Source organism: Penicillium verrucosum (genome assembly GCF_028828655.1).
Source record: "Penicillium verrucosum strain IBT 35672 chromosome Unknown utg000001l_segment0_segment0, whole genome shotgun sequence".
In the NCBI taxonomy this organism is placed as follows: Eukaryota; Fungi; Ascomycota; class Eurotiomycetes; order Eurotiales; family Aspergillaceae; genus Penicillium; species Penicillium verrucosum.
The window spans coordinates 13,194,030-13,219,678 of record NW_026643210.1 but is presented as its reverse complement, the minus strand read 5'-3'; the positions used below and the strand labels follow the sequence as shown (position 1 = coordinate 13,219,678).

The window sequence follows — 25,649 nt, the reverse complement described above, 5'->3', positions numbered from 1 at the left end:
GTTATATTGTTTATATCTAACGGCCATTTTCTCCTTGCAAAGAAAAAAATGAAAATAAAAATACAAAACATTCTCCCTTGAACAGATGATTTGCTTTATTTAGCTCAGGTGATCAACATATTGCTATCCCATGTGACGGAGAAATCTACTGTTAAAAAGACTGGTAGAATCAGATCTATACAAGATAGAAATGATATACAATACTATATCTTCAAATAGAACCACCAAGCTACCACATGAATACTTGAAGAGTATTACCCCGCTCGGTCAATGCAGCAAGTCAGTTATAGCCAAGATATTTCCGTAAAATCTCGAGATGATGCAAAGTGGCTTTCTCAAATAGATCCGAGCGCTTTATGTAGGATTAGGACACCAGTGGCTACTTACTTTCTATAAAGTTGGAAGACTGTTTCACATCGTGTAAATGGAGGCAGAAAACCGTTATGTTGTATAGAAAATTAGATCATATCAAACAGATGCCTCGTTTGTGGCATGAGTATCTGCAGCCAATTTCCATACGGGACAATGATAATAATGCAGCCTAATAGGAGATAAGAAGTGGGACTAGCTTGGACCCAGAGGATGTATCCCCCAGTGTATACGCAAGCAGTGACACTGGCAAAGTCGGCAAAGTATCATGGTGGGCCGGTCCCTGACAGAGGGTCCCGAGAGCCCCGAAGGCTGTGCAGCGCCAATTCACTATGCTCAGAATCGGTCCCTGGATTGTCATCTCCGCTCAATCCGAACAAGGCATTGGGTTTGGGCTTCCCTCGGGTTTGGTCGAGATGTCGAGTCTGCTCCGGCGGCGGCGATGTCGAGCTAACGAAGCCCGACAGGTTCCGACCACCGCCAAGCATCCATGAGAATCCCGAATCCGTCATAGAAGGTCGCACAGTTGATCGCGAAGGTATTGCCCGTGCACTCTCCTTCTTCCTGTCACTGTTCGTCCGACTTGCCGTGTCTAGGATAGAATTGGTTCCACTCGCGGCTTTCGGCCCGGTCGTATTCGCTTTGGCGGGATTTATTGTTCGGGATTGACTCTCGTTCGCCACAATATTGCCTTCTTTGCCCACTGTTGGCGTGACTGTCTCTTGTAACTCGTCCGGTTCGTTTAATTCGACATCTACACGGGGGTCAAGAGGGGGATCTACTGGTATGGAGGAGTCTCCGAGGCAGACCTGGACACTCTCAGCTTTGACCAGAGCCTGTTTCACTGCGATGTTTGTATCAGAATCGAGATCCTTGATATTTGCCAGCTTCGAGTCAAGATCGTTCAATGCCTCGCGTAAAATCGTCGCCAAAGCCTGGTTCCTTTGCTCAAGTAGATTGATCTTTGTTTCCAGTCTGGCGGAGGCCGCAGTCGATTGTATGTCCGAGGCTGATGCTGCAGAAACAGGCCTCGAAGAGCCAGGGCGCATATTTGGTTCAAAATGCATTGTCTGCATATTTTTCCTGGCTTCTGTCACGGCGCCTCGAACAGCCTTGGCTACGCCCCATATCTCCGTTCGACGTTGAATTCCCTGGGATACGTCTTGGAAAAGAGATTCGAGACTTTTAGGGCTGTTTCGGGCTGATGATCCAGCAGGGGAGTTGCTTTCACTGCGTTTCTTGAAGTCTTCCCAAAGGAAGGCTTTCCTCGTAGGCCGTGTACCAGGAGGGTTGTGAAATTTCGAATCGGGCGGTCTACCTGAATATTTCGATATGATGAAACTGCCTCGATCGGCGGTAGGGTTCTGTTCCAGATATAGTGCATCGTGCACAAAAGTCTGAGGTGTGTGTGGCTGGGGCGAAGGGTAGCGAAGTAATAATGTTAAGGCGGTTGTATAGTCGGCCGTAAGCACTAAATGATGCATGTCAGGAAAATAAGATACGATGAAGAATTAAGCAGGTCGACCAACATTGCCAACGAATTCTAAGCAGCATTGCAATGCACGTGAAATCAACCAGATCAGATCGTAGTCCATGGGCAAAGAGTAAATCCCACATCGTCAGCACATCGTCAAATGGAAATTCTCGCCCAACTAGAAGGCGCATCCAGCGGCTTTTCAGTGAGTTAGTACAGCAGAAGATGGATGGGTGTCCGAACGCAACTTACGTTAAGAAAATTTGCGGTAATACGTCCACAGCTTCCAGGTGCTCAGCGAGCTCATGATCGATAACCGCCAAAGCTTCCTTATGAAGATAATGACACCGATCAACTATCGGAATGACGTCCATCTGGCCATTTGCCGACCGCGTCTCGCCGTGTTCATAGTATATGCGGGCCGTCTGCATGACAGAGAGAAACAGCGTAAATGAATCATGTTCCACGAATTGTGCATCAAGAAGATCTAGCATCAACCCCTCACTTTTGTCCTTGTTCGCATCATGTCCTCCGGGGTGTGGCTTCACCGAGTCTCGATCTACTGCCCAGAGAATAGGCGCAAGTAGTTCGTGCATTCCTTGTCTATAGCCGACGTCTGGATTGAGCTTCGAGTAGATGAACAGGATATCAGTCAGCTTGGATTTCGTGTCGGGCTCTTGGAAAAAGTAGTTTTCCTGCAAGCATCGATCGACATCTTGGAGGATCTCGGTACGGAGCGTCTCATCGTGTCGGAGTGTTTGCCAAGGGGACTTATTCCAACAAGAATTAGTTAGACATGAGTATTCTTCAAGCTGGGCGAAGCACATTGAGATGTTGATTTAAGTACCTGCTCATCATCCGCCAGCGGATCAACAGTCGACTCTAAATCGTCCGGGTGTTCGATATATTTCAAGAAATGATCTCGCAGCGCGCGATAGGCATCCCGGGATTCTTCGAGCTTAGGCGCCCATTCGTTTTTATCCAACCCGTCGAAAAGTAGAAAAGCCTGCAAGAAGAATCAGCATATATCCCCATCTCGCGTTATGAGGTCAACAGTACCTTCCAACAAACCGACCTCAGTCCGTCATTGCACAGGTTTCCTCCTTGCTCGGATTGCAAAGCTGCTCGAAGGTCGGAAGGTGTATCGTTGTCGGAGAATAGGACGTCCCATCTCTTTCTGCGAGGGTCAGTACAAGTGATAAATTGCGGATAAATTGGGGGAAGTACCTAGTCTCCTCAATGGTTCTCATTGCTAGGGGATGACGGGGAGAACCTTAGAAGATGAGGGGATGCGGGCGATAGTAGACCGCCCGTGCCTTATCTCGCGCTACTCCGCCGCCATTGCGACATTCCACTGTGATATACAACATACAACATACTCAACCGGAGTACGGTTGAGTTCGGATTGTGAAGTTTGCACATTTAAAACAATACAGATTGTGGTTGGCATCGGCATATTCGATCTAGTGTTGCCGCCCCTGCAGACACTAAGTGCATTGCTGTACCGTTGCACTTTATGTCTCCTTTCACAGTTTCATGACAAACCGTGGACATTCAAAATGTCCGCAGACCTGTTAGCAGAGTTTGGTCAGACGCCTGCCCCAGACAATAATTCCAGACAGCAGCCATCGCAATGCCAAAAAAACTCATTCTTCGATGACGACGAGAATATCGATTTCTTCGGGTCATCGGGAAGTGTGCAGCACAACAAACGTCCCAATCCGACCTCGGAAACAGTCAGTCAATTTGCAGCTCCAGCAGCTCCATGGCATGGCCCTGGTCAGGAATTTAACCTTCCCTTGAATCCACATAGCGATGTATTATTTGATGCAGCATTCGACACACCAGCAAGTGATGCAGACGACTGGGGTGAATTCGAGGGCCCCGATTTAAACACTCAACATGCACAATCGACAACTCTTCAACAATCAACGACAGCCACATTGTCAAATCAAGAGCCTCGGCAGGATGCTCCACAGGTTTCCAAAACGATTGACTTGCTAGATTCACTCTCAATGCAAGACTCGACACCAGTTGTGAAACATGCGTCAAAAATTGCCCAAAGGAACCAAAACCTCGGACCTAGTAATGACCAACATCAGGCGGCATGGGAAGATGATTCGTTTGGTGACTGGGGCGATTACGCCGATGCACCTGCTAGCCAACCTCCCCCAAAGTCCCCAAAAAGGGAACAAAAGCACCTGCAAAACCGCCTGTCAAACCCAATAAGCCGCCTGCATCAACCTGGGATGACGATGCCTTCGACGACTGGGGTGACTTTTCAGATGGGCCTAGTGTGGAGGCTGTGTCCAAATCCAAATCCATCTCACCACCGACAGTCCCTAGCCCAGCTCCTAGTAGCTCTGTTTCTGGGGCCACACCCCCCGCAGCCATCGTCCGTCCAACAAACATCCCGCCGCCATCAGTCCTTCTCGAGTTATTCTTAGACGTGTTTGAGAATCTTCAGAAAGAGGCGGTACTCGCAAAATCCCAGCTGCGATCCTCGGCTCCACCGTCATCATCTTCAAGCACCATTTCAACGACAGCCTTAAGTATTCACAATGTACTTCAATCGGCCGCCCGTGTAATTGCAGGGCGAAGTCTCCGGTGGAAACGTGATACGATCCTTAGTCAGAGCATGCGAATCGGCCCTGCCCGTTCCGGAAAAGCCGGTGGTATGAAACTTAACAGCGTGAACAAGCAAGAGAACATCAAAGAAGAACAAGATGCCGTTGATGTGCTTACTATTTGGCGTGAACGGGCGGTGATTTTCAATGCTGTTCTACAAGCGGCAGGCCAGCGGCCGATCCCTACGGTCCCAGATCCTAGTGGGCTCAAGGTTATTACGGCGCGGGCGGACCAGGGGGCACTGAAAGCCTCCCATCCGTGTGCACTTTGTTCGCTTAAGAGAGACGAGCGGGTGTTAAGAGTCGACGAATCAAGTGTTCAAGATAGCTTCGGGGAGTGGTGGACTGAACATTGGGGTCACACGGCATGCAGGCAATTTTGGGAGAGGAATCGAAATTTGCTTGGGCAGCGTTGAAAGCTATGTTACATAATAATGTTGTATATAGAAAAAGAAAAATGAAGTACGCAAGTATGAATGTATGAATGTATAGAAAGATAGTTAACTAGAGGGAACTGTCAAATGACATAAGTTGACTGATGTGAATCATCGGGAGGGAACCCGACGACACACCTATCCCTCCCCTCTCCTCTATCGTCTATCCTCTTGAAGAGATAAGATTTTGTATCCACATCTTCACCAAACTATCTGATTCGTCTTCCTTTTTTGATAACAAGAGATCCCCCTCACGGCCCTCACGGGCCTCACGGGGAACTTTTCCCCCGCATTTCGGCCTGGCAGATTCCTTAACATATCTCAACACAGATGGCGGGCAATGGAAGAGTCACAAAACGATCGTCAAATGCGTGAGTGAGGTCTTGAATTAGTGGGAATTCACGCTGACAGTTTAGATGTGTGCGATGCCGGAGACAAAAGATCAAATGTTCCGGTTCACAGCCATGCGACGGGTGCAGCAAGCGAAAGCTTAGCTGTATATTCAACGATCGTGATCAGAAGATCCTGGTAACAAGAGGGTAAGTCAATTGGAGTCTTGAGAAGAATCGATAGCTCACATTTTTTTGCAGCTACATTCTGGAGCTACAGCAGAAGATCGGGCGTATAGAGCAGAGCGAGAAGGGCCAAGTGAGCCCTTTCAGCTCAAATTTCGATACTCAAATTGGTGTGTCTTGCTTTCTGCTTAGACGATTACCTGCTAACCTATTGCAGATCCAAAAGATCGCGAAGATGTACCTCCTTTGGAGAGAACTAGTACTCCAGAGGAGCATGATGAGGACCAGAACCTGGAGGATTTGGACTCCGAGCTAGCCAACCCGTTATCATCCGGTCCTCCTGCTTTTATGTCTGCACCAAATGGCCGCACATGTAGGCTACCCTAGTTTCTTGGAATGTGCAACTCTTAACATCTACTACAGTCTATCTTGGAACATCATCCAACTGGTCGTTCACTCGGCGAGTTCTCAGTTTGGCACATCAGCACCTCTATCAGGATACACTACCTACAGAAACTTTGATATTTGATGAAACGACCTATGAACTGGGATGGGACGGGTTACGAACAAGCCCGGGCCCAGATGTTCCGGTTGTCCCGACTCGCGATCATACCATGTATCTGATCAACGCCGTGCAATTCCGGTGCGGACAATTATATCATCTTTTTGAAGAAGATGAGTTTATGGGCTCTTTGCAGCAGTTTTACTCGGGAGATGGGAAATCCATGACAAACAGTTTGTGGTACATCCATTTCCTCCTGGTCTTGGCTTTTGGGAAAGGATTCGTTCAGCCCAAGGCTCAAGGTAAAAAGCCACCGGGGGTGTGTTATTTCGTCAAAGCTTTGCAACTTCTGCCTGACCCGACTGCTCTTTACCGGGATCCTATGTTGGGAACGGAAATCCTATGTTGCATCGCCTTATACTACCAGTGTGTTGACTATCGAACCTCGGCACATAACTACGTAAGTTTTCCAAAGGAATGTTTCATTTGAAAAAAAAGCCTGACTGACCAATTCTCTAGATCGGGCAAGCCATGCGGATAGCTATGGCACAAGGAATGCACACCAGCATGCCAGTCGAAGATTTAGGACACGACATGGTCCAAAGATGCGGCAAAATTTGGTGGACCATTTATATCCTGGACCGAGAAATGACATCGTTGATGGGTCTGCCTCAGTCGATCAGTGACCGATATGTGCAAACCCAGCTCCCTACCTTTGCAGATCTATCGGAGACAATGTCATTAGGCATGCACATCAAGTTGTCCCAGATCATTGCCGAGGTGAACAGCAGTAAGATTTCCCGAGCCTCCCTCGTTAATCATCATCCCTAACAAAATAAACAGCAATATATGTTGTCAATGGACGCATCAACCGGACTTTTCTGCTGAGCACCAAATCAGCATTGGCGAGCATCGCAGGGCTTGCCGATGAGCTTCGCGAGTCATTCCCGCTACACTTGGATCCAGGCAGCGGCGTTTCTCGAATATCAGCATATTTACATCTTCAATATCACCAGGTACGTGCCGTTCCCTTTGTGGGAAGAGACGCATCCGCTGACCACTCACCCGCAGTGTATCATCCTCGCCACGCGGCCTCTCCTATTCTGCTTTCTTAAAATCCGCTTTGAGTCCCCAGAAAACTGCCTGGAATCCCTCGATGCATCCCGAAATGTCCGAAACCTGATGCAAATGTGTCTTGAATCTGCTCAGCACATCATCAGTATTCTCTCCAGTTTACAGAGCCAAGGCCTGCTAGGTAATACAACCCTTCGCTACTGATAGGCCCTTTCGACTAACAACCAAATTCCAGAAACCTTCCTCCCCTTTGATCTAGAATCAGTTTTCGTATCCACAATCATCCTCCTGATGGGCCCGGCAATCGACCCGCGAGTACTAGAAAGCCACCCCAACTGGCTAGAGAAAGCCTATGCGATCTTCGAGGAAATGATCAGAGACGGAAACCAAGTTGCTAAATTCCGGCGATCCGAACTCCAGCAGCTACACCAGACATTAATAGGATGTCTCTCTGGTGATCAGCCCCGACACTTACCAGTCGCTGAATTCTTCCAACAACCCAATATTCTTCCAGATCCAGCTTTCCCTTCTGCAACACCGATTCCTGGTGTTATACCTCAGTCTGTTCGGTATGACGATGCGCTTCTAAGGCCGGATCCTGATTTTGATGTGGGGTGTGATTTTAGTACGATGCTGACTTCGGCTGAGATTATGGCTGTCGCGGACTCGATTGAGAGTTATGATACTGAGTGGGTGTCGAATGCGATGATTGAACATAGTATATGGTAAATTGAATGTGTGATGAGTTGACGAATTCCAATTGGATTCCACTGGTATCCTCGATGCATAGTATGCGTTCTAAAATAAATATAGGCTAGTCTATGACTTGTGCAGTTAATGATACTTTTATCTTGAGCCTGAAAACACCGTAAAGAGGAGCGCATAGTTATACTCTTCTAATATTCAAATAGATTAAAGCTTAGACAAAACAGGAGGCCGGATCTCAGAGAGCTCCTTCGACTCCCCAAGACGCCAGCTCACATCACCACCCCAATTCCCCTTACCCTCATTGGGATCGGTATGCTTCCATTTCCACCGTCCTTCACGCTGCTGCCCAGCCTGTAAGAAATTCGCAACCCACGATCCAAAGATAGGGAACATCTTGAACCCATGTCCCGAATCACCAGACAATAAAACAACCGACGACGAGGTCTCAGGAACAAAATCAATAATAAAGTCCGAGTCATCGGTGTCCGCAAACCAGCAAAGTGACTTCTTAACGAGTGGACGATTCGCCAGCGCCGGAAGAGTCTGCGCCAGCAACTTCCTCATCTGCCTTTCATCATGCTCCGGCACAAAGGCACTTTCCTCCAAAGTTCCCGGCGCATGAGAAACCCCAGTCCGAGGATCCGTATTGATATATCCACCTCCCATAGGACAAATCTTCAGCAGGTTAGTCTGAGGATCAGGCTCGAAGAGGAATCCCAGATCACGAGCATAGGTGACAGGAATACCACGCAGCGCAGAAGTCTCCTCATCGGTAAGATGAACATGCGCAACAGACCACGACTTAGCCACGACCTTCTTCCCGATCTCCGGGACAAGACGGCCGACTGCACCACCCGCTGCGACAATCACCAGCGAAGAAGCGTGGAACTTCCCATCCTTCGTTCGGATTCCGGAACTCTTCTTGCCGTGTAGTGTGCTGACATAGACGATTTCATCGACTGCGCCGTGTTCACCAAGGTAGAAGCGCACACCGGCTGCCTGCGCGGCGCGGTATACTCCCGCCAGTGCGTTGCCGGAGTGTGCATACCCGTCGAAGCGGTTGAGGTATCCATTCCATCCGGTTAACGGGCCATCGAGTTGCCAGCAGGCTTGACGAATATCGTCCTTGCTGTCGATAGGTACGACATGTGGTTTGATTTGATCGCTCGCATTTGCCGAAGCCCGGAATCTATTGAGGGTGTCGATAGCTTTCTTGGGTGCTTCGCCAGACACGCAGTGGAGGAATCCAGTCTGGTGGAAATAAGGTGCGAAAAGAGGGGTTTTCCATGCGGCGATGGCTTTCTAATTAAAATATGAACAAGACATCGGTCAGTAATCCACATGGTCACTATACCTTTTATCGAAAAGATGGTTGACTTACGATTGTCAAATCGGTGTAGAATGGATCCTCGTATTCCGCGCGTACAATCTTGTTCAGATCATTGGCAGCTGAATAGCGCGGAGGAATATGTTCATCTCTCTCGAAGACGGATATATTCGTGAAGCCCGAGCGAGTCAGATGAAGAGCACTTGAGAGCCCAAAGGCTCCGCCGCCAACAATGATGATCGGATCGGACTTGGAAATAGTCATTGTGAAATGCGATGGAGAACTTCTACCAAATGATCTAATTGTTCTATATCTATAGTTACACAGCTCACTATCCATGAGTCAACGGCGTCAATTCCGACACCAGGGCCTAGTGCGGGGGATGCGGAGAAGTGGACTATCGGGAGGGTTCCCGATGGCCCAAATGGACTTTTTGATATTTTGGATAATTTGGATATTCTCGGATATTCTTGATAAGTGAATGGAGCCACGTAAGAGGTCGTAACTGGACGAGATAACTGAAATATTCTATGATATGGTGAGGGGTAGTTAAAGAATCGAGTCGTTGAGAATAGTTGCATTTGGCCACTTTATTAAAGACATAAGATTCTGGTTTGCACAATAGTCTAACCAATGTAAACTATGTTTGCTATATATATGAGTCCTGTGATACATAAACTAACACAAATAATTGGTCAAAAGTAGTGGACATCCCTGGCTATAAGTGAAAGAGACCTCTATATATTGTCGTGGAGTGATAAGCCCAGCGCCTAAAAGGACATCCAAAAAAGACATCAAAGTATAGCGTCAAATATCGCGCCAGATACATAATCTTATTCAAGTACTACCTCTCAATTCCATAGGTTACTGCCCTTGTGTCTTCTTATCTTAGAAGCGGATCGATAGAAATGAACAACAGAATGCTTAAATTGTGAAAGTACATGTGTTGGCGAACAGATCTATAAACTATGCATTTTATATCTCAACATTAGTGGTTGCTGGGGTAAGTGAACCCATTCTCCTGACCGAAGAATTCTTCCTTAATCAACCGGGGACTAACGAAACGACGAAGAGGATCAGAGCTACCAGCCTTGTCGTTAGTTCCGCTAGCACGAGCACCACCGAAAGACTGCTGGCCGATAAGGGCGGCGGTTGTCTTGCAATCTGTGAAAGTAAACAGTTAGGTATATAAGAACAATCCACATAGAGACTGTGAGACTTACTAATATAGAAGTTTCCGGCAGAGTAGCGGAGCGCATCTTCAGCCTGGCGGATAGCAACGCGGTCCTTGGCAAAGACAGCACCAGTCAAGGCAAATCCACCTCCATTCTGATCAACAGACTTCAAAGTAGAAGCCCATTCGGCATCCTTGTAGATGTGCACGGCAAGCACGGGGCCGAAAATCTCTTCGTTGAAGAGACGGTGGTCTGGTGATTCGGCTTGGTACACGGTAGGGTGCACGTAGTATCCAACAGATTCATCATAAGTACCACCGGCAATCAGCTTGAGCGAGGGGTCCTTGTTGCTAGCATCAATGATGGACTTGATCTTCTCGAATGATCCACGGTGGATAACGGGGCCCATGAAAGCCTCCAAATCCTTGTCCGGGTTCCCAATGGTAATTTCCTTGATCCCAGCCTTCAGCTGGGTAAGGAACTGCTCGGCACGAGACTCGGGCAAGTAGAGACGAGATGTGGCGGAGCATTTCTGACCCTGGTACTCGAATGAACCGCGAATGGTGTGGTTGACTGCGCTGGTGATATCGGCGGAGGGGTGAACGAGGTGGAAGTTCTTTCCGCTGGTCTCGGCAACGAAGCGAGGGAACTCGCGATATGTCTTTGCGGCAACACCCTGGCCAATCTTGCCATACAGAGAGCGGAAGACATCGGAAGAACCGATGAAGTTCAAGCCGGCAAAGTCGCGGTGTGAGAGCACAGTCTCGGTAATAGCTTCGGGGTCACCAGTCACGAATTGGATCACGTTGGGAGGGAGACCAGCTTCCAGAAGAATTTTGTAGAGCAGAGAGCTGGCGTAGACGTTAGATGCAGAAGGCTTCCAGAGTACCACGTTGCCCATCAGCGCAGGTCCGCAGATCAGGTTGCCGCCAAGGGCTGTGAAGTTGAATGGGGAGACAGCGTAAACGAAGCCCTCCAGAGGACGGTAGTCGATGCGACTGCGAGTAGTTAGCAAATGACCCACTAACCATAGCTCAAGACTTCAAATATAAACTAACCTCCACATGCCATCACTGCCACGAGTGGGCTGCTTCTCCAAGATTTCAGCCGCCCAGTTACAGTTCAGACGGAAGAAATCTGCCAACTCAGCCGCGGCATCAATCTCTCCCTGCCAGATGTTCTTTCCTTGCCCGAGCATTGTAGCCGCAATAATCTCGTATCGGTACTTGGTACACAGCAGCTCGGCAGCCTTGAGGAAGATCGAAGCTCGATCAACGAATGGGGTATCTTGCCAGCTTTGCTTTGCCTCCAGAGCTAGTCCAATAGCTGATCGGGTCTGCTCATCGGTGGCAAGCGGGTAGTTTGTGAAGGTAGTGGCATGTTCGGCGGGCAATGGTTGATCCCAGGACTTGGAGCTCGCCTGGAATTTTCCGTCAAAGAAGAGCTCGCTCCGCACAGGCAGCTGAGAGCGGAGCTTGGTCAATGCTTCTTCAAGCTTGGCACGCTCCGGGGAGCCTTTCTTGTATAGAGGCTGTAGTATAATTAGCATTAAGCTAGGCTAAATAGTCCCGTCCAACTCACGTTTGGTTCGTTTCGAGCATCAGGGAGGCGGAATGGCAAGGTGGTCTTAGTACGAGTTTGAATAGAAAGTCCTGCAGGAATGGGGCGCAGGCGAGAGCCAGTAGGCCGTGCCGAGCGAAGTCTCATGAGTGTAGTAGACATTATGAATAACTAGCAAGTCTGAGTCGAGTTAATGGCAAATGTAAACTTGAGAATCAGTTTGAGACGACGAACAGACTGATTTAAACGTCAACGACCAACGACCCCTCCTAGAGATATCGGAGGCTTCCCCGTTTACCCCACATGACGATTGCAGCGAGCTTGAGCTCTGACGGCCAAGATTAAGCTAAATCCATAGCTGCTGTTCGAGTATCTGCAGCATCGGGAGGCCACCCGGTGCTCGTATCAGGCTGGATTGGGTAGTGTATTCCTATCCCCGGAGCCATATTTTCGAAGTAGATAAGCATGAGACTTAGAACTATGTACTTCATATTATCATTATGCAACAAGAAGCTCAATCAAATGAAGCTCGTTGGGGCAGTCCTGAACTAGGACAACTGGCCGGCGATCTTGCCGCAGCAGCAGCCTCGGCGTCTCTAGTGACACCCGCGGTAGCCATTATCGACAGGTTCGTCCGAACACTTCCAAGCGCGATGATTCCGCGCTAATAGGCTATTAGATCGCTTGTCGAGCAAGCTGCCTTCAAACAACCAATTCTCCGCGGACTTCGTCGGCATGCGCTCTGGGCCCTCCGACAGCCGGGTCTGTTTGTCTTCCAACGACCCTTTGGTATTGTCTGGGCCCTTTACGCGGCAACCTATTCCGTCGCAAATGTGACCGACACAATCAGTCGCAAGCTTGGGATAACCGTCGCAGGGACGATCACATTTGCCACGACTATGATGGCTAACGTGCCGCTAGCGCTGTGGAAGGACATCCGATTTGCGCAGGAATACGGCACCGGCAGGGGTCCCGATGCCAAGACATCAAACACTCCAATCTCCGTACCCCTCCAAAACAAGTCATTGGCACGAACTGCAGCTGCTATCTTCCTCGTACGAGACGGTGTCACTATCTTTGGATCATTTACGTTGGCCCCGTGGTTGTCGGATGCAATCCCCGATCGCTTGGCAACTCATCCCCACACAAAGCCGATCATCACTCAGTTGACCGTGCCCGTCCTGACTCAGCTGGTTGCTACTCCACTGCATTTGTTGGCGTTGGATATGTATACACGGCAATATACTATGCCCTTCCTGGAAAGGGTGAAGCATTCGCAGCAATATCTTCCCTCATCGACCTTTTTGCGTTGTGTTCGTATTATTCCTGCGTTTGGAATTGGGTGCTTGACGAATATAGAGTTGCGATCTGCTTTTCATGCCAAAGTCTCAGATTGAACAAATCAATTTATTGTCTAACTATATATTTCATACCCTGTAAAAATCGCGCGGGGATCAATAGACCCAACGGAATTACACTAGAGGCGTAAATCTATGATATATCGCAAGCTTCCATCTAAACACTGATAAACATCACATCATCACAATCTTCTTCATATCGTTTTCAAGGATTCTCCGCCTGGGTCGCCTCCATACCCTTCTCGGTATCGTCGACGTGTGCCAGAATCTCCGTCCGGTAGGGCATCTCCTGTGCGATTCGAAGCCACCGACACCGAGACCTTTTCAGTTACGAAGTAATAGTTAGCTTATTGTAACTTGTTGAATGATAGGTTGGGAGTTTACCAGTAATGACTCTGCCTGCGATAAGTTGGCCGAGCGAGAAGGGACTTGCTTGAATGGCTATACCAATTAGGACAATGCAACCGGCAAGGAAAATTGTCTTGCGACGGCCAAGTCTGTCACCTAGAAAGGCGCAGGAACCTGCACCTATTGCGCATCCAACTTCATAGATAGCGACCGATGTGCCTTGTAATGATCAGCATTGCTTTCGTTAACTTCTAACCCATTCATTTGAGTAGATACCTTGAATTGTAGAGTTGTGAGATTTTTCACTACCGCTGGTATTCACGGCCTGACCACAGGTGACGGGTTTATTACGTTTAAGCGGTGACATCCATGGATGTGAAAAAGGGGCTACTAAACTATTTTGAGTATGAGGTTTCCTGGAAGATTTGAAGGCCCGGGCCGCAGCCATTTCAAGTAGTTTTGACTCATAGCTGGACTATATATACTTGATGTTTCTTAAGAGTGATAACCTATAACCTAGCTTCCTACAAACCATCTGAATTTCAATATCTGCTCCTTCAAAGCTTTTCATCAAACTTCATCGGAATATCACTCCTATTACAACCTTGCAACCACTCGGAACACGAAGGTCAGTAATTATTGGCTTAGATACGGGGGTGTGGTAGCTAAGAAATTTCCCAGCTTTTCATCTTCACATCTCTAATTTACACCAACAAAACGCCATGGACCGTGCCGAGGACAAATCTGCGCCTCAACATCCCGGCGTTGCTCAACTGGGAACGTTCGCAAAGCTCCCACTTGAACTTCGTTGGATGATATGGGAATCTGTCTTCGATGAAATACATCCCACCCCTTTTGCTTTAGCTATCTTGCTTTGCAGTCGATACCTCTACCAAGAGATATCAGACCATCTTTTTAAGGACTTCGAGCACGAGTTTCAAGTTGCGGGCGGGCTGAGATTCAATTTTACTACCAGGCGGACACATAACCACGGATGGGAATTGAAGACTATTGAAGCTGTTCGCAACCATCTCCATACCTTTCCATGGAGAAGAATCGGGGGTAAAATGTTAGTTAACATCTCATCTCCCCCTCAAGAAGATCCCGGTCAAATCGTGCAAATTTGGCAGAAGGTCAACCAACTCATCAATACACTAAATACAACGCCTTCAGCTCCTTCAGTATGGGTGAGCCTACTAGAAGATTGGTCGAGGGATAAGAAACCACAAGAGAGTATCACATATACCAACGGATATCGCCCCGATCATGATATTGCAATCATCCCTTTCACACGCCTTTCAAATTGGTACTATCGAATACCACCGGCCTATTCTGCTACGCTAGCGACCGAACGGGAGTTACGAGAGGAGTCTCAGTCTCTTCTATACAAAAATGAGAATGATTGTACATCTAACGGCTGGAGTTTCATCACTACGGCACCTAGAGATTGGCTCATCGATACCCGAATATTTCTAGACACGAAGCTCGATGATATTCCTGGGAAAACGGCTGCAGTTCTTCGGCTGGAACGATTCCAAATCTGGAAGTCGGAATACGAAAAACAATTCGTTACGGATCTTCGGACACGCCGACATATTGTTCTGAAGCATGACCCCATGTTACGTGCGGCTATAATAAGATACAACTTATTCATGTGTTTTAATCCTCTTCCCTCGCACGATGACCTAGAGAAACTGAAGGCTGCTTGGATCCGGCCATGGAGAGATACCAGGTATGCCGAATCTCTTTGGTCAGGTTATTTTGGAGATAGTACGCCTAGCCTCACCTCCTGGTTCGTGGATGACAGTAGGTTCCCTGGCACAGTGTTCGGGAGGTTTCTGGCTAAGGAGGCTAGAGCAATTCCAAACAGGGTACCTTCCTATTTGCCTGATCCTGATGAGAGCGATTGAAACGAGATCGAAGAAATTCTCTGCCATGTTGTGAATCTTACATTGTTCCCTTCGACCATTCAATTAATTTCACTCACACTTTCAACTAAGCATTTTGACCTGGTCCTTCAGGGGGTTTGCGTCTCTTGTCAAGTCATTCATAAGTCATTTATTTGTACCAGGTGGGAATACCTACCTAATCTCTTCCTGTGGGCCAGAATGGAAACTGCGATCTTGCTGTCTTTCCTTCCTCTTGCACAGTAGTCCGTCTTCCGCTTACTAGGAACACCGTGAAATGGGTCGGACCTCGTCGACTGCGTGCGATGAGGTGAGTCTTGTCTGCAGGGCCCTCCTTCTCGGCTCAGTTGATCCAGCTCGCCCTGGAATGAGCCTTCCTCCAAGGCTCGTGTGAACTCCTCCTTCTCCTCGGCGGTACGGGGCGGTGCGGCGAGTAGACGAGATGAATCCGGGGTTGGCGTCGTCTCCGGAGCCGACTTTCGCACATCCTCCACGTATCTCCCGCACTTCTTCCACAACTTGACAATTCGCACCCAGAGATGGCGATTCGCTCTCTGATCGTCGGGTAGAAACTTTCCCAGGTCTTTGGCATTGCTCGCGATTGCATCGCGAGTCTCCTTGTCGCCAAGTCGACTGGGACCTCCATGGCAGATCTTGTTGCGTTTCGCATATCCCAAAATTGCCGTCTTGGCCACATCGCTGCTGATCTTGATCCCGAGCCCCTCGAGATGCTGCAACACCCCCGCCAGCTTCTCCGAGGCTTCCCCCCCCCCGAGCTCCTCCTCCCGCTCGAGATCTATGCCAACAGCGACGACTCCAGCAGGCCAATGACCTTGGTGGACACAACGGGAAGCATGTTCGAGGCGCTTCCATACTCGCCCCATATAGTCGCCGTAGCGAAGGTAGAATTCCTGCGACCGGACGGTCCTCTCCAAATCCTCTGTCGCATCGACGAGTCGGTCGCTCTGACCGATTGGGGCCATCAAGTCCTCGTTATTGTCGTTCGGCTCTTGATTGACGATCAAACGGCTTCGCCCGAGAGTCTCGTTCATTGTCCGGACCAGCGGAGACAGGTCCTCGATGATGTGAACCGACGCTTCCGTCGGGGAGGAAGAACTGGACCCCTCGGCATAGGCAGATCCACCTGTAACAATGTCAGCATGAGGACCAACGGGAGGGGACATACCTTGCGCCCTATTGAGGGTCTGCTCGCCAGCCCTGGAAATTCAGTCAGTAATGCATGAATTCATTGAATACGATTACCCAACTTACTGCGAGGTATCCATGTGTGTGCAACAACTACGGAAGGCCCTTGATAAAGAAAAAAAAGAAGTGTCGTCGTGTTATATACTGTAACTGAGCAGTACTTTTGAAATATTGAGAGAAGGAAAAAGAAGAGAAGTAAGATAGCAAGATCAACAAAGTAGTTATACTACAGATGAGGCAGGCACTAATGTATCTACGGTAGCGATGGGTTACCTAGGCACCCGAGGTAGTGGGCATGGAAGGTGCCCCTGGTAGGTAAGAGCTAACGTGTAGGGAAGCAAGAAGCGAGAAAGAAGTGAGCAGGAAGTAAGAGTATAGAGAGCGTAAACATAGCTTTAGATCAGAATGAACAAAGAATGGGACATATGTTGAGTCAACTTGAGTGCAAGGCAATTTGTTAGGGGAGGTCTACGTGGTGGAAGTCGAAGTGCATTGTGCAATGTGAGATTGATTGAGCAGAGAGTTGTAAAGGTTAAGTTACAGAGTAAGAAATCCAACACAATTAAGTCTTAATATCGACGACCAGGATGGGGTATGAGCTCAAGGATGTATAAAGCACGAAACAGTCCTACTGCTATTTTACCTAGACTTACTATGTGAAGCAGATGAATGACAAAGCTGTCAAAGTTGCCGGACGAGATATCCACCTTGCAGCTTTACTGCTTCCCTTTGTCCACCTTTACTACCTCTTTTGGATCCATGTCAGATCACCAAGTGGCTGAATATGGAAATTTGGTTCTTTCTCCGATGTATTCGGTCGCCGTTTGGTTTTCATCGGAACATTTGGTGTATACAATATTTCGAACAATGCTTTGGCTGTCTCTACTAACTATGCTAAGAGGCCCGTTTTAATCTTCGAATTCCACCACCACTGTATTTAGGTAGACTTGAGATGACTGTTAATGTCGTACTAGATTTTAGATCCGACAGATTCAACATCATTATCCTCGTCTACTATAGCCTTATCAAAGGTGTTTGGAGTGTCTTTGACAGCAAACACTGCTATATCAAGAAATTCAACTAATTGATTATGGCTTATATAGACAATGGCATTAGGGATAGAAAGCTTATCGGTGAATCGTTTTTTGGCTTCACTACACATGCTGCTGAATTCATAAGTGACGATATATATTCGGTTGGTTATTACTATCGCTTATGATGTGGTGAAATGAAGACAACCCATATACAGTGACGGGTCATAAATTTTAACACCGGCCTAGGGTTAGGGTTATCCACCTACCCCGACAGAGATAAGCTTACCAAGCTTCGGAGGTTCACCGAATGGGCCAATCAGCTCCCCGGATTTAATGCTGAGTGGAGCTTAGAATTCCTATAAGTCTGGTACACTGCGGGGCTAGGCGTACCTACCCAGCTCATCGTAACCTTCCAAGGTTGGAATATGTATGGTACCTACTCCCGAGGACGGGTACTCAGCAAACCTCCACGATTACTTTCCGATTCATTTATTAATCCGAGTCACCATACATGTTGATTTGGCCATATGACCATCCTCCGTTAATACCTCATATCCACTCCCCCCCTTAGCTCTTACGCGGGGGTACGTTCGTGTGGACCGTGAATTTGAGGCAACGACCTTAAATGTATAGCGGTGTCCGGGATAGGTAACATATCCCCCTTCTAACTCGTGGAATATCTCTTGTCTCATGTATGACTTTCCCGGTCTATATGACGCAAGTTGGCGCACTGGTTCGGTACTAACGGTCTTGCCTGTGAAACATACGGAAAAACATTCTTGACCACCCTAGCTTCAACACGTCATCATTGCGGTGAGATCTAGGGCGATGTGTTACCTGCAATGAGAAAGAAGATCAATGATCACCAGACCAAATTTCCTAAATTCTCACTGCTTCCTCTATTCCAGGCAGTCGGCCCGCTTTTAAATTTAATTTCAATGCTTATGATGATAGCATTCTCCCCGAGATCACCCACAAGATGCAGGTCTTTGCCTAAACTGAGATGCATCAACGTTGTCATAACTCTGGAAGATGTGGACAACCAAATAATGCATGATCAATCCTTCAATCCTTCTGGCCCGTTAGCTCATAGCTTTTCTCCGGTGACAGTGAAGATCAGTCGACTCATATATAACTTTATTTCTCTACGCTATACAGGTCTAATTTATTCCTACATCCATGGTACATGAAAATAAGCCAGTGCAATATATTGATCATAAAGTCATATTATTTCATTGGGTGTGCTATGAAGATGATGAAGGAGAAAACACCGACTTCACTCTGCGGAAAACCTCCGTCTTCAACGCCCGATACTCATTATCTGTGCGCAGAACAGCATCACGATTCTCAATTGCCCGACGAAGCAGATAGGCCAGACATTCACCCATACCTCCCCAAGTGGAACATTTATAAACCTCCGGCGTTCCATCGCCATCATTCATCTGAAGCAGCGAAAAGCTAACCTCATCGGACATACCATGGAGTTGGGCAAAGCGCACAGGAACGGTGGGCAAGCCGGACATAGCACGATGCTTATGGAGCTCGTGGGCAGCAACCACGCTTTCCTTGTTATGACTTGCCAGAAATAGATTCACCGAGGGGAATTCGCGGGTACCCTTATCTCCGAATTCTCCGATATTCTTCGTCAGAGCCCCCTGGGCTATCATATTATATGCGTTGTCGGTGTCTTCCTTCGTGTCGTGGATCAGGGACCGTTCATCCGTCGCCATGTATGCGCCCCTCACGAGCTTGAGACCGAGAGTAAATCCATCTTCCTTTGCCGCAGCGAGATGGTTGGCTAGTGTCGCTGGTGTGCTTTTGAGGTAGGCCTGGTATGTATTGTAGATGGTGGAATAACCATCGCGATTGTAAGTGCGCATAAGTTCCACAGCAACCCGTGAAATGCCCTTTTGGAAATGCTGAGATTCGGCATCGACGAGGATGCGAACCTTTCTATCTTTGGCCTTAGTACAGACCTCATGCAGGGCATCCATCATTTGCTGCGGAGGTAACTCTCCAGCGGCGAAAGCCTCGGTGACGCTAACGCCAGCGCCTGTCAATCTTATAAATGGTCAGCTGTTATTCCATGGAATAGTGGGTTCCGAGTAGCTTACTTGACTGCGAGGTAATCCTCTGCCTCTGTCATATAGATGGTCTCAACTGTCCCTTCCCGCCAAGCTTCGATGCTGGGACAATGGTAGGCCGCAGCATCGACAGACACATCCTCTTGCTCGCTTTTCGAAGCAGCAATTCCCTTTCCATGCTGAGCTTGCGTACTATGATCAAACACAGTCTCGGCAGCATATGTCAAAATCATGCCGCGAAAGCCCATGTCTTTCATTTCGCGGATGGTAGATCTGCATTCTGCGCCATTCTCTCCAGCACAGAATTGATTATAGAATGTTTTCTTTAATATTCCATGCAGAAGCGGATTCCGATCCACGTCAAATAGCCAGATTCTGTTAGGTTTGGAGAGGAAGGACATCAACGAAAGCGCCGGGGTGAGGAGGAATCTCTTCGACGATATCGTAGAGACGAGCAGAGATCTGAGCAAGACACGCGCCGGTAAAGCAGAGAGGGGTGGCAGTGTGGGGCTTGGAGCAGTCTTCACTTGTGTTTGTGCGTGTGCTTGTAGTGTCGAGGTAAAGCGCAGTGAAATTGATGTATTCACATTGCTCGTTGGCCGAGTGCATCGCGCAAGAGCCGTTAGAGGCTTCCCAGGAAGTACGGTACTCATTTCTTTCGAATGCTATTATGAATTCTGACTTCTGATTATATGAAATTAGGCGAAGGGACCAGCTTCTTTATCCTTCATTGTTGTTCCCCTCGTATAGAACCAGATAACGTCTCGGACAGGCGCCCGGTGCCCTCTGATATTCGATGGAACCCCATGCGGGGTGATTATCGCTCGTGCTGGTCAGTCTCTCTATAAACAGTAATACAATCCGGAAAGCCTATTCGAAGGACTGGTCTTATTGGTGATCCAAATAATTTTGGTCGTGGAATGTCTGCACGGGAGACTCGCCGGTGGCGGGGTTCATGTTATCAACGGTATGCCTACCGACAGCGCCTATTTTGGTTTTTATCAAGTGACACAAATATAGACTGAAGTGTGCGTTGTCGCTGTTAAGAGATAATTTCATGTTACTATTTGGGTCAGTTATTGATATCTTTCAAACATGACAGAAAGGTTTATGTGTATATAACGAACATGGGCAGTGTTCAATTATTGCACTTATCAGGAGGAATATACCATGTATTCCCAACATATATAAGTATACAACTCTTAGTTCGTTCTTCACTATCCCTCTTGAACTTCAGCTTAATGTTAATTTGGTAAACAGATGGCAGCCTCCTAACGCACGACGCACTAGACAAAACTCAAGATCACTAGTCCACAACCCCCTTTTTATACATATTCATTACTATTTACTATAAAAACAACTCGTCGATATGTAACTTTTAATGAGTCATGAAAAAGCAATCTAGAACTTCTTCACCCGAGGTGTTCTCTTATGTCGGATGAAATCGGGAGATTAGGGTTCACCAAGGCGCGATCTTCTCCTTGCATAGCCATATTTAATCTGATCTCGCCGAGTTGAACGAGGTTATTACCCATCATACACTGTAGATTGTAGAACACAAGTTTCTCAACAACCTTGGAATTGTTGTCGGTTGAGTCATAGTCTGCGTTCTGCATTGTAGGAAACAGAACATCTATAGCATAAAAGATGGACAGTTCTGTTGGGACTTTGACTACTCAATGTTAGAATCAAAACATTTCAGTTTAGTTGTATCTATTTATCATTCTTCTGCCTTTTTCTTTGTTGATCATGAAGCTCCAAACAAGTATACCTCGTTTTTCCCTTGTGAACACTCGTCTTCAGCACAGCGCATTGTCAAGGACAGGCACTATATCATATTCTCAACCGAGCAGGTATACCAGGCTCTCAACCTTGATACCGACCAAGAGGAATCATACAACAAGCACCCAAGTTGGTCAAAAGTCATCATGGACCCATCCAGTGTATGTTGGATTAAAGTGCCCCCATTGGAGGAAACCTTCCCTTCACCATCCCTTATAATAAAAAGATTCGTATCTGACATATATCACATTCCTACTAGATACACAAAAGAACAGATCCTCGCCGTCCGAACCGCCCACCGCAAAGCACACACCTGGCAAGATAGAGCAGCTCTCGGAACCGTGCGCCTCCTACGCTGGGGTATGGATCTCGTCTCCGGGTATCACACACGACCAACAAACACAAACACCATCTCCAAGTCCCACCTCATGACCGAGGAGAAATGGATCACGAGATTCGTCTTTCTGGAAAGCGTAGCCGGCGTTCCAGGAATGGTAGCAGGCATGCTCCGACATCTCAAAAGCATCCGGCGAATGAGGCGAGACAACGGATGGTGAGTGACACCATCCATCTCCTCCTATTAGACAGAAGGTGGTCTAATATCGCACACACCATACAGGATAGAAACCCTCCTCGAAGAAGCGTACAACGAACGAATGCATCTCCTAACCTTCCTCAAGCTCGCCGAGCCAGGCCCAACAATGCGATTCATGGTCCTGGGCGCGCAGTGGGTATTCTTCAGCGGATTCTCCCTTGCATATCTGATCTCGCCTCAGATTTGTCATCGTTTTGTGGGATATCTAGAAGAAGAAGCTGTGATCACATACTCGAAGGCAATTCTTGACCTCGAGAATGGGTATCTGCCTGGATGGGAGGGCTTGCAGGCTCCCGAGATGGCAATTAAGTACTGGCAGATGCCAGAGGGGCAACGATGTATGCATTCACTGCTGCTGTATGTTCGTGCTGATGAGGCGAAACATCGTGATGTCAATCATGCTTTGGGGAATTTGGATCAGAATACGGATCCGAATCCTTTTGCGGCGGGGGTTAGGGTTCAAGTTCAATCTGTTGCGAGTCCGACTGGTAGATTACGCCAGCTGGAGGGTAATAGTCGGAAGGAAACTTGATTGAGGTACCTATCTCGGTTGTTGTTTGTTTGGCCTTCAGTCACTGACTGGTCTATCCCAAAACGGGGTTGTGCATAGAAAAAGCAATTACTAGAGCCCTACTATATTATTGGATGTCAAGCATGTCGATACACTTGCGTGAGTTACTATATATCATTAGTAAATATTTCCTTATCTCCAAGTTTGAATCAAGTCCAATGTTTGCGAATGGCACTGCATATGCATAAGGTGTTCGATAGAAGGCGGGTGAGCTGCCGGGGGCTTGTCGGGAGGTGGTCCCGACTGAGGCCTAGACATACAACTGGTCAGCGTTGGTTGTACAGAGTTATTTCTGGGAATCAACAAATCATTCCGGTCCGTTTGACTGGCTTTGGGTCAAATTACGAGGGCATTTAGTATGTAGCGGTGTGGGTTCGATTCACCCACAGAAGAGTCTAGCCAAATACGCAGCTTCGCTAGACAATGTAAGAAACACTGCAACGATCTGAGAAATACCCCAGAGAAACTAAAGATGCTACACGTTTTAAATATAGCAGGACGGTTCATGGTCCTAGAAATATAGAAACAAGGAAGAATGCAAAATGATGCCCAAGTAATACCATTTGTTTGGGATAAAAGAGTAGAGATATCGTAAGTACATGCAGGAGAATGCCACGCCAGAAACAAGAGAGACCTAGTAACCCACGCCATGTAGAGATACATAGCTGTGATTCTTCGGGCCGAAGAAAAAATGCCGTGAGTCTGGACGCGTCTGCATTATGAGCTGGAACCGAGATAGGCGACAATAAAGTCCCCTATCGAGATTCCACGTGCCTTTTTCAAGCATGTCTTTCCATTGAGTCTGCAAATGGGATCTGCGGGTCTACGCAAGATTCGGTGCCTTAACAGGCCTCGATGCGCGGACCGGTCAGAGGAATCCGGTTCAGTTCTGCGCCAAGCCGTATTTTTGGGCATCCATACCGGGGGGATTGGGTCCGGAAGTTGGTGCGAGCTGTGGTGCCAGAGTGTTTTAGGTGATCAGCCATTATCAAACAAGGGATAGGCGACCACGCTGCTAGTTTGGTGGAAGTTGTGTTCATTGCCGGTCAATGACTGTGAAAGTAATCGAGCCCATGACAGCAATGACGGATCGCAGGAGAGGATATCAAATTCAAATGTAGAACGATCGGTGAGGCCTAATAACTTTGTGCCGATACCGCCGCAGGCTGGAATTGGTTAGCGATTTGTTCAAGAAGATACGGGATACACTAAGTGCATAATTTGCAAGCAGAAAGATCGGCAGTGTTGCACGATGCAGCAACGATCAGATGGGGTGGAATCCAAGGGGGGTTCCTTACAGGGCTGTTTAACATGCTGTTGCGCTTGTTTCGGCCCTTCTTAATGTGGTTCTTCAGGGCGGTCGAGTCCAAGGGTTTAAGAAGCTCGAAGCTGCACAGAAGCTCACCAGAGACTGACATGATAGCGCCCCAGTTATCGAACTCGCCACAATACTATAGAAAGATCAGTATGACTCGATGTGAAACATACAAGAAGGTAACTTACGTTGGGTGCAGAAAACACAGTCACCAGAATACGATCCTGGTAGAACTCATACCCATCCTCCACAACCATGTGAGCACGGCAAACCAAGTCGAAGTCATGACGCTGCAAAAAGTCCATGATCACTTTCTTTCCGAAGCAGTAGCTAACACCACGCTCGTTAGGTTCCCAATCTTCCTCCATGTCCGCCGGGTCACTCCACAGGAGATCGTTTAATAGACCATAGTCCGGTACGTCAGTGGGGCGGGCGATGCCGCGAATGTCGTCCATATGCGAAAGACTAGGAGAGAGGCCACCGTGGACACAGAAGATTTTGCCGGCCACAGTCGCAGCAATGGGGAGACAATTGAAGGTATCGATGAAGGTCTTCCAGACCTTGATGTTACAACGACGCTTGCACTCGTCATAGAACCCATAAACACGGGTAACGTTGGCACACTCATGGTTTCCTCGAAGTAGGAAGAAGTTCTCGGGGTATTTCAGCTTATAGCACATCAGCAGAAGGATCGTCTCCAGACTCTGCTTGCCTCGGTCGACGTAGTCGCCCAGGAAAAGGTAGTTGGAGGCGGGAGGGAATCCACACATCTCGAAGAGTCGAATAAGGTCAGTATATTGGCCGTGAACGTCGCCAACAATCTTGACGGGAGCTGAGAGCTCAAGCAGAGCAGGCTGCGACAGGAAGAGCTCGCGAGCGGCGGTACAGATGGCGGTAATCTCTGCGTTCTTCAGGCAGACTGTTTTGGTAACCTTGCTAGAATAACCAGCGTCTAGGAGTCGTGAAATCATGTCGTCCAAATCAATCGATTTCAAAGCACCCATACCCATCCCAGGGGATCCCGAAGTCTCAAGTGGAGCGTTCAAGATGAAGTCCAAAATGGGGTTCAGTTGGTTCTCTCGCTTCATCAGAATTGATTCACCGGCGACCGCGGTGGCCCCAGACGGAGGGCCACCAGAGGGAGGGCCATCTGACACATGGTCGACTTCGCCGCTCTGCTTCATCGCGTTCACATCCTTGTGGCCTCGTTGCAGGGTGGTGGAAAGCGAGGGGGACGGCGGAGGTTGGGGGGAACTGGGTCGCGAAGCGCTCTCGGAGCCAGGCGACTGGGGGAGGCCGGCATTGGAGCCAGGGCGACTTCCGACCGACTTGAGGGATCCAGCATCGGATTTATCGGTCTGGCTCTCAGTGCGGGAGAGAGCAGTGGTGGAACCCCGAGGGCTATCGGAGCTGCGAGCGCCAGGGATTTTCGATCGGATCGAGCCGCGGAAGGAGCGGAGAGACTCTTTGGTGTCGGACTTGGAAAACGAAGGGTAGGATTGAAGAGGGTCGCCCGAGGCGTTGCTCTTGGAATGCGACTGACCCATCACTAGAAGGTTCGGGTAACTGCCAAGCTTGAGTTGATAAGATCGCACGAACGATGGAAGTTGGAACTATTATGCCGAGAAACCCCTGTTGTGTTGCTGGAATGTCTTGGCCCGAGCTTCTGCAATATCACAAAAAG

General features: G+C 48.2%; 13 protein-coding genes across 13 annotated transcripts; 5 read left to right on the top strand and 8 right to left on the bottom strand.

The window, feature by feature from the left end:
- Positions 1 to 635: 635 nt before the first annotated feature.
- N7516_004850 (GTPase-activating protein GYP6) lies at positions 636 to 3,093 on the bottom strand (the record flags this gene model as incomplete). Its single annotated transcript, XM_057217570.1, has 6 exons — positions 636 to 1,840; positions 1,899 to 2,041; positions 2,096 to 2,613; positions 2,691 to 2,849; positions 2,915 to 3,020; positions 3,071 to 3,093. The coding sequence occupies 6 exons, from the start codon at positions 3,091 to 3,093 to the stop codon at positions 636 to 638; spliced, it is 2,154 nt and encodes a 717-aa protein (XP_057079453.1).
- A 309-nt stretch (positions 3,094 to 3,402) lies between these two features.
- Positions 3,403 to 4,886, top strand: N7516_004849 (uncharacterized protein; the record flags this gene model as incomplete). Its single annotated transcript, XM_057217569.1, has 2 exons — positions 3,403 to 3,970; positions 4,021 to 4,886. 2 exons carry the CDS (start codon positions 3,403 to 3,405, stop codon positions 4,884 to 4,886), a joined length of 1,434 nt encoding a protein of 477 aa, XP_057079452.1.
- Positions 4,887 to 5,234: 348 nt separating this feature from the next.
- Positions 5,235 to 7,724, top strand: N7516_004848 (uncharacterized protein; the record flags this gene model as incomplete). Its single annotated transcript, XM_057217568.1, has 9 exons — positions 5,235 to 5,275; positions 5,321 to 5,443; positions 5,495 to 5,589; positions 5,637 to 5,792; positions 5,843 to 6,381; positions 6,441 to 6,711; positions 6,765 to 6,937; positions 6,993 to 7,176; positions 7,231 to 7,724. The coding sequence occupies 9 exons, from the start codon at positions 5,235 to 5,237 to the stop codon at positions 7,722 to 7,724; spliced, it is 2,076 nt and encodes a 691-aa protein (XP_057079451.1).
- Positions 7,725 to 7,907: 183 nt separating this feature from the next.
- N7516_004847 (NAD(P)/FAD-dependent oxidoreductase) lies at positions 7,908 to 9,294 on the bottom strand (the record flags this gene model as incomplete). The annotated part of the gene is made up of 2 exons (XM_057217567.1): positions 7,908 to 9,005; positions 9,085 to 9,294. 2 exons carry the CDS (start codon positions 9,292 to 9,294, stop codon positions 7,908 to 7,910), a joined length of 1,308 nt encoding a protein of 435 aa, XP_057079450.1.
- Positions 9,295 to 10,018: 724 nt separating this feature from the next.
- Positions 10,019 to 11,927, bottom strand: N7516_004846 (uncharacterized protein; the record flags this gene model as incomplete). Its single annotated transcript, XM_057217566.1, has 4 exons — positions 10,019 to 10,194; positions 10,254 to 11,203; positions 11,264 to 11,736; positions 11,787 to 11,927. 4 exons carry the CDS (start codon positions 11,925 to 11,927, stop codon positions 10,019 to 10,021), a joined length of 1,740 nt encoding a protein of 579 aa, XP_057079449.1.
- A 338-nt stretch (positions 11,928 to 12,265) lies between these two features.
- On the top strand, positions 12,266 to 13,162 carry N7516_004845 (uncharacterized protein; the record flags this gene model as incomplete). Its single annotated transcript, XM_057217565.1, has 2 exons — positions 12,266 to 12,393; positions 12,445 to 13,162. The coding sequence occupies 2 exons, from the start codon at positions 12,266 to 12,268 to the stop codon at positions 13,160 to 13,162; spliced, it is 846 nt and encodes a 281-aa protein (XP_057079448.1).
- Positions 13,163 to 14,193: 1,031 nt separating this feature from the next.
- N7516_004844 (uncharacterized protein) lies at positions 14,194 to 15,381 on the top strand (the record flags this gene model as incomplete). The annotated part of the gene is made up of 1 exon (XM_057217564.1): positions 14,194 to 15,381. The coding sequence occupies one exon, from the start codon at positions 14,194 to 14,196 to the stop codon at positions 15,379 to 15,381; it is 1,188 nt and encodes a 395-aa protein (XP_057079447.1).
- A 107-nt stretch (positions 15,382 to 15,488) lies between these two features.
- N7516_004843 (uncharacterized protein) lies at positions 15,489 to 16,664 on the bottom strand (the record flags this gene model as incomplete). Its single annotated transcript, XM_057217563.1, has 4 exons — positions 15,489 to 15,505; positions 15,557 to 16,522; positions 16,565 to 16,596; positions 16,651 to 16,664. 4 exons carry the CDS (start codon positions 16,662 to 16,664, stop codon positions 15,489 to 15,491), a joined length of 1,029 nt encoding a protein of 342 aa, XP_057079446.1.
- A 2,198-nt stretch (positions 16,665 to 18,862) lies between these two features.
- Positions 18,863 to 19,959, bottom strand: N7516_004842 (proline dehydrogenase family protein; the record flags this gene model as incomplete). The annotated part of the gene is made up of 2 exons (XM_057217562.1): positions 18,863 to 19,679; positions 19,733 to 19,959. 2 exons carry the CDS (start codon positions 19,957 to 19,959, stop codon positions 18,863 to 18,865), a joined length of 1,044 nt encoding a protein of 347 aa, XP_057079445.1.
- Positions 19,960 to 20,080: 121 nt separating this feature from the next.
- Positions 20,081 to 20,311, bottom strand: N7516_004841 (uncharacterized protein; the record flags this gene model as incomplete). Its single annotated transcript, XM_057217561.1, has 1 exon — positions 20,081 to 20,311. One exon carries the CDS (start codon positions 20,309 to 20,311, stop codon positions 20,081 to 20,083), a length of 231 nt encoding a protein of 76 aa, XP_057079444.1.
- Positions 20,312 to 21,114: 803 nt separating this feature from the next.
- N7516_004840 (uncharacterized protein) lies at positions 21,115 to 21,318 on the bottom strand (the record flags this gene model as incomplete). Its single annotated transcript, XM_057217560.1, has 1 exon — positions 21,115 to 21,318. The coding sequence occupies one exon, from the start codon at positions 21,316 to 21,318 to the stop codon at positions 21,115 to 21,117; it is 204 nt and encodes a 67-aa protein (XP_057079443.1).
- Positions 21,319 to 21,630: 312 nt separating this feature from the next.
- Positions 21,631 to 22,611, top strand: N7516_004839 (alternative oxidase; the record flags this gene model as incomplete). Its single annotated transcript, XM_057217559.1, has 3 exons — positions 21,631 to 21,645; positions 21,760 to 22,037; positions 22,104 to 22,611. 3 exons carry the CDS (start codon positions 21,631 to 21,633, stop codon positions 22,609 to 22,611), a joined length of 801 nt encoding a protein of 266 aa, XP_057079442.1.
- Positions 22,612 to 23,786: 1,175 nt separating this feature from the next.
- phzA (putative serine/threonine protein phosphatase) lies at positions 23,787 to 25,512 on the bottom strand (the record flags this gene model as incomplete). The annotated part of the gene is made up of 3 exons (XM_057217558.1): positions 23,787 to 23,816; positions 23,949 to 24,101; positions 24,154 to 25,512. 3 exons carry the CDS (start codon positions 25,510 to 25,512, stop codon positions 23,787 to 23,789), a joined length of 1,542 nt encoding a protein of 513 aa, XP_057079441.1.
- Between the last annotated feature and the right edge of the window lie 137 nt (positions 25,513 to 25,649).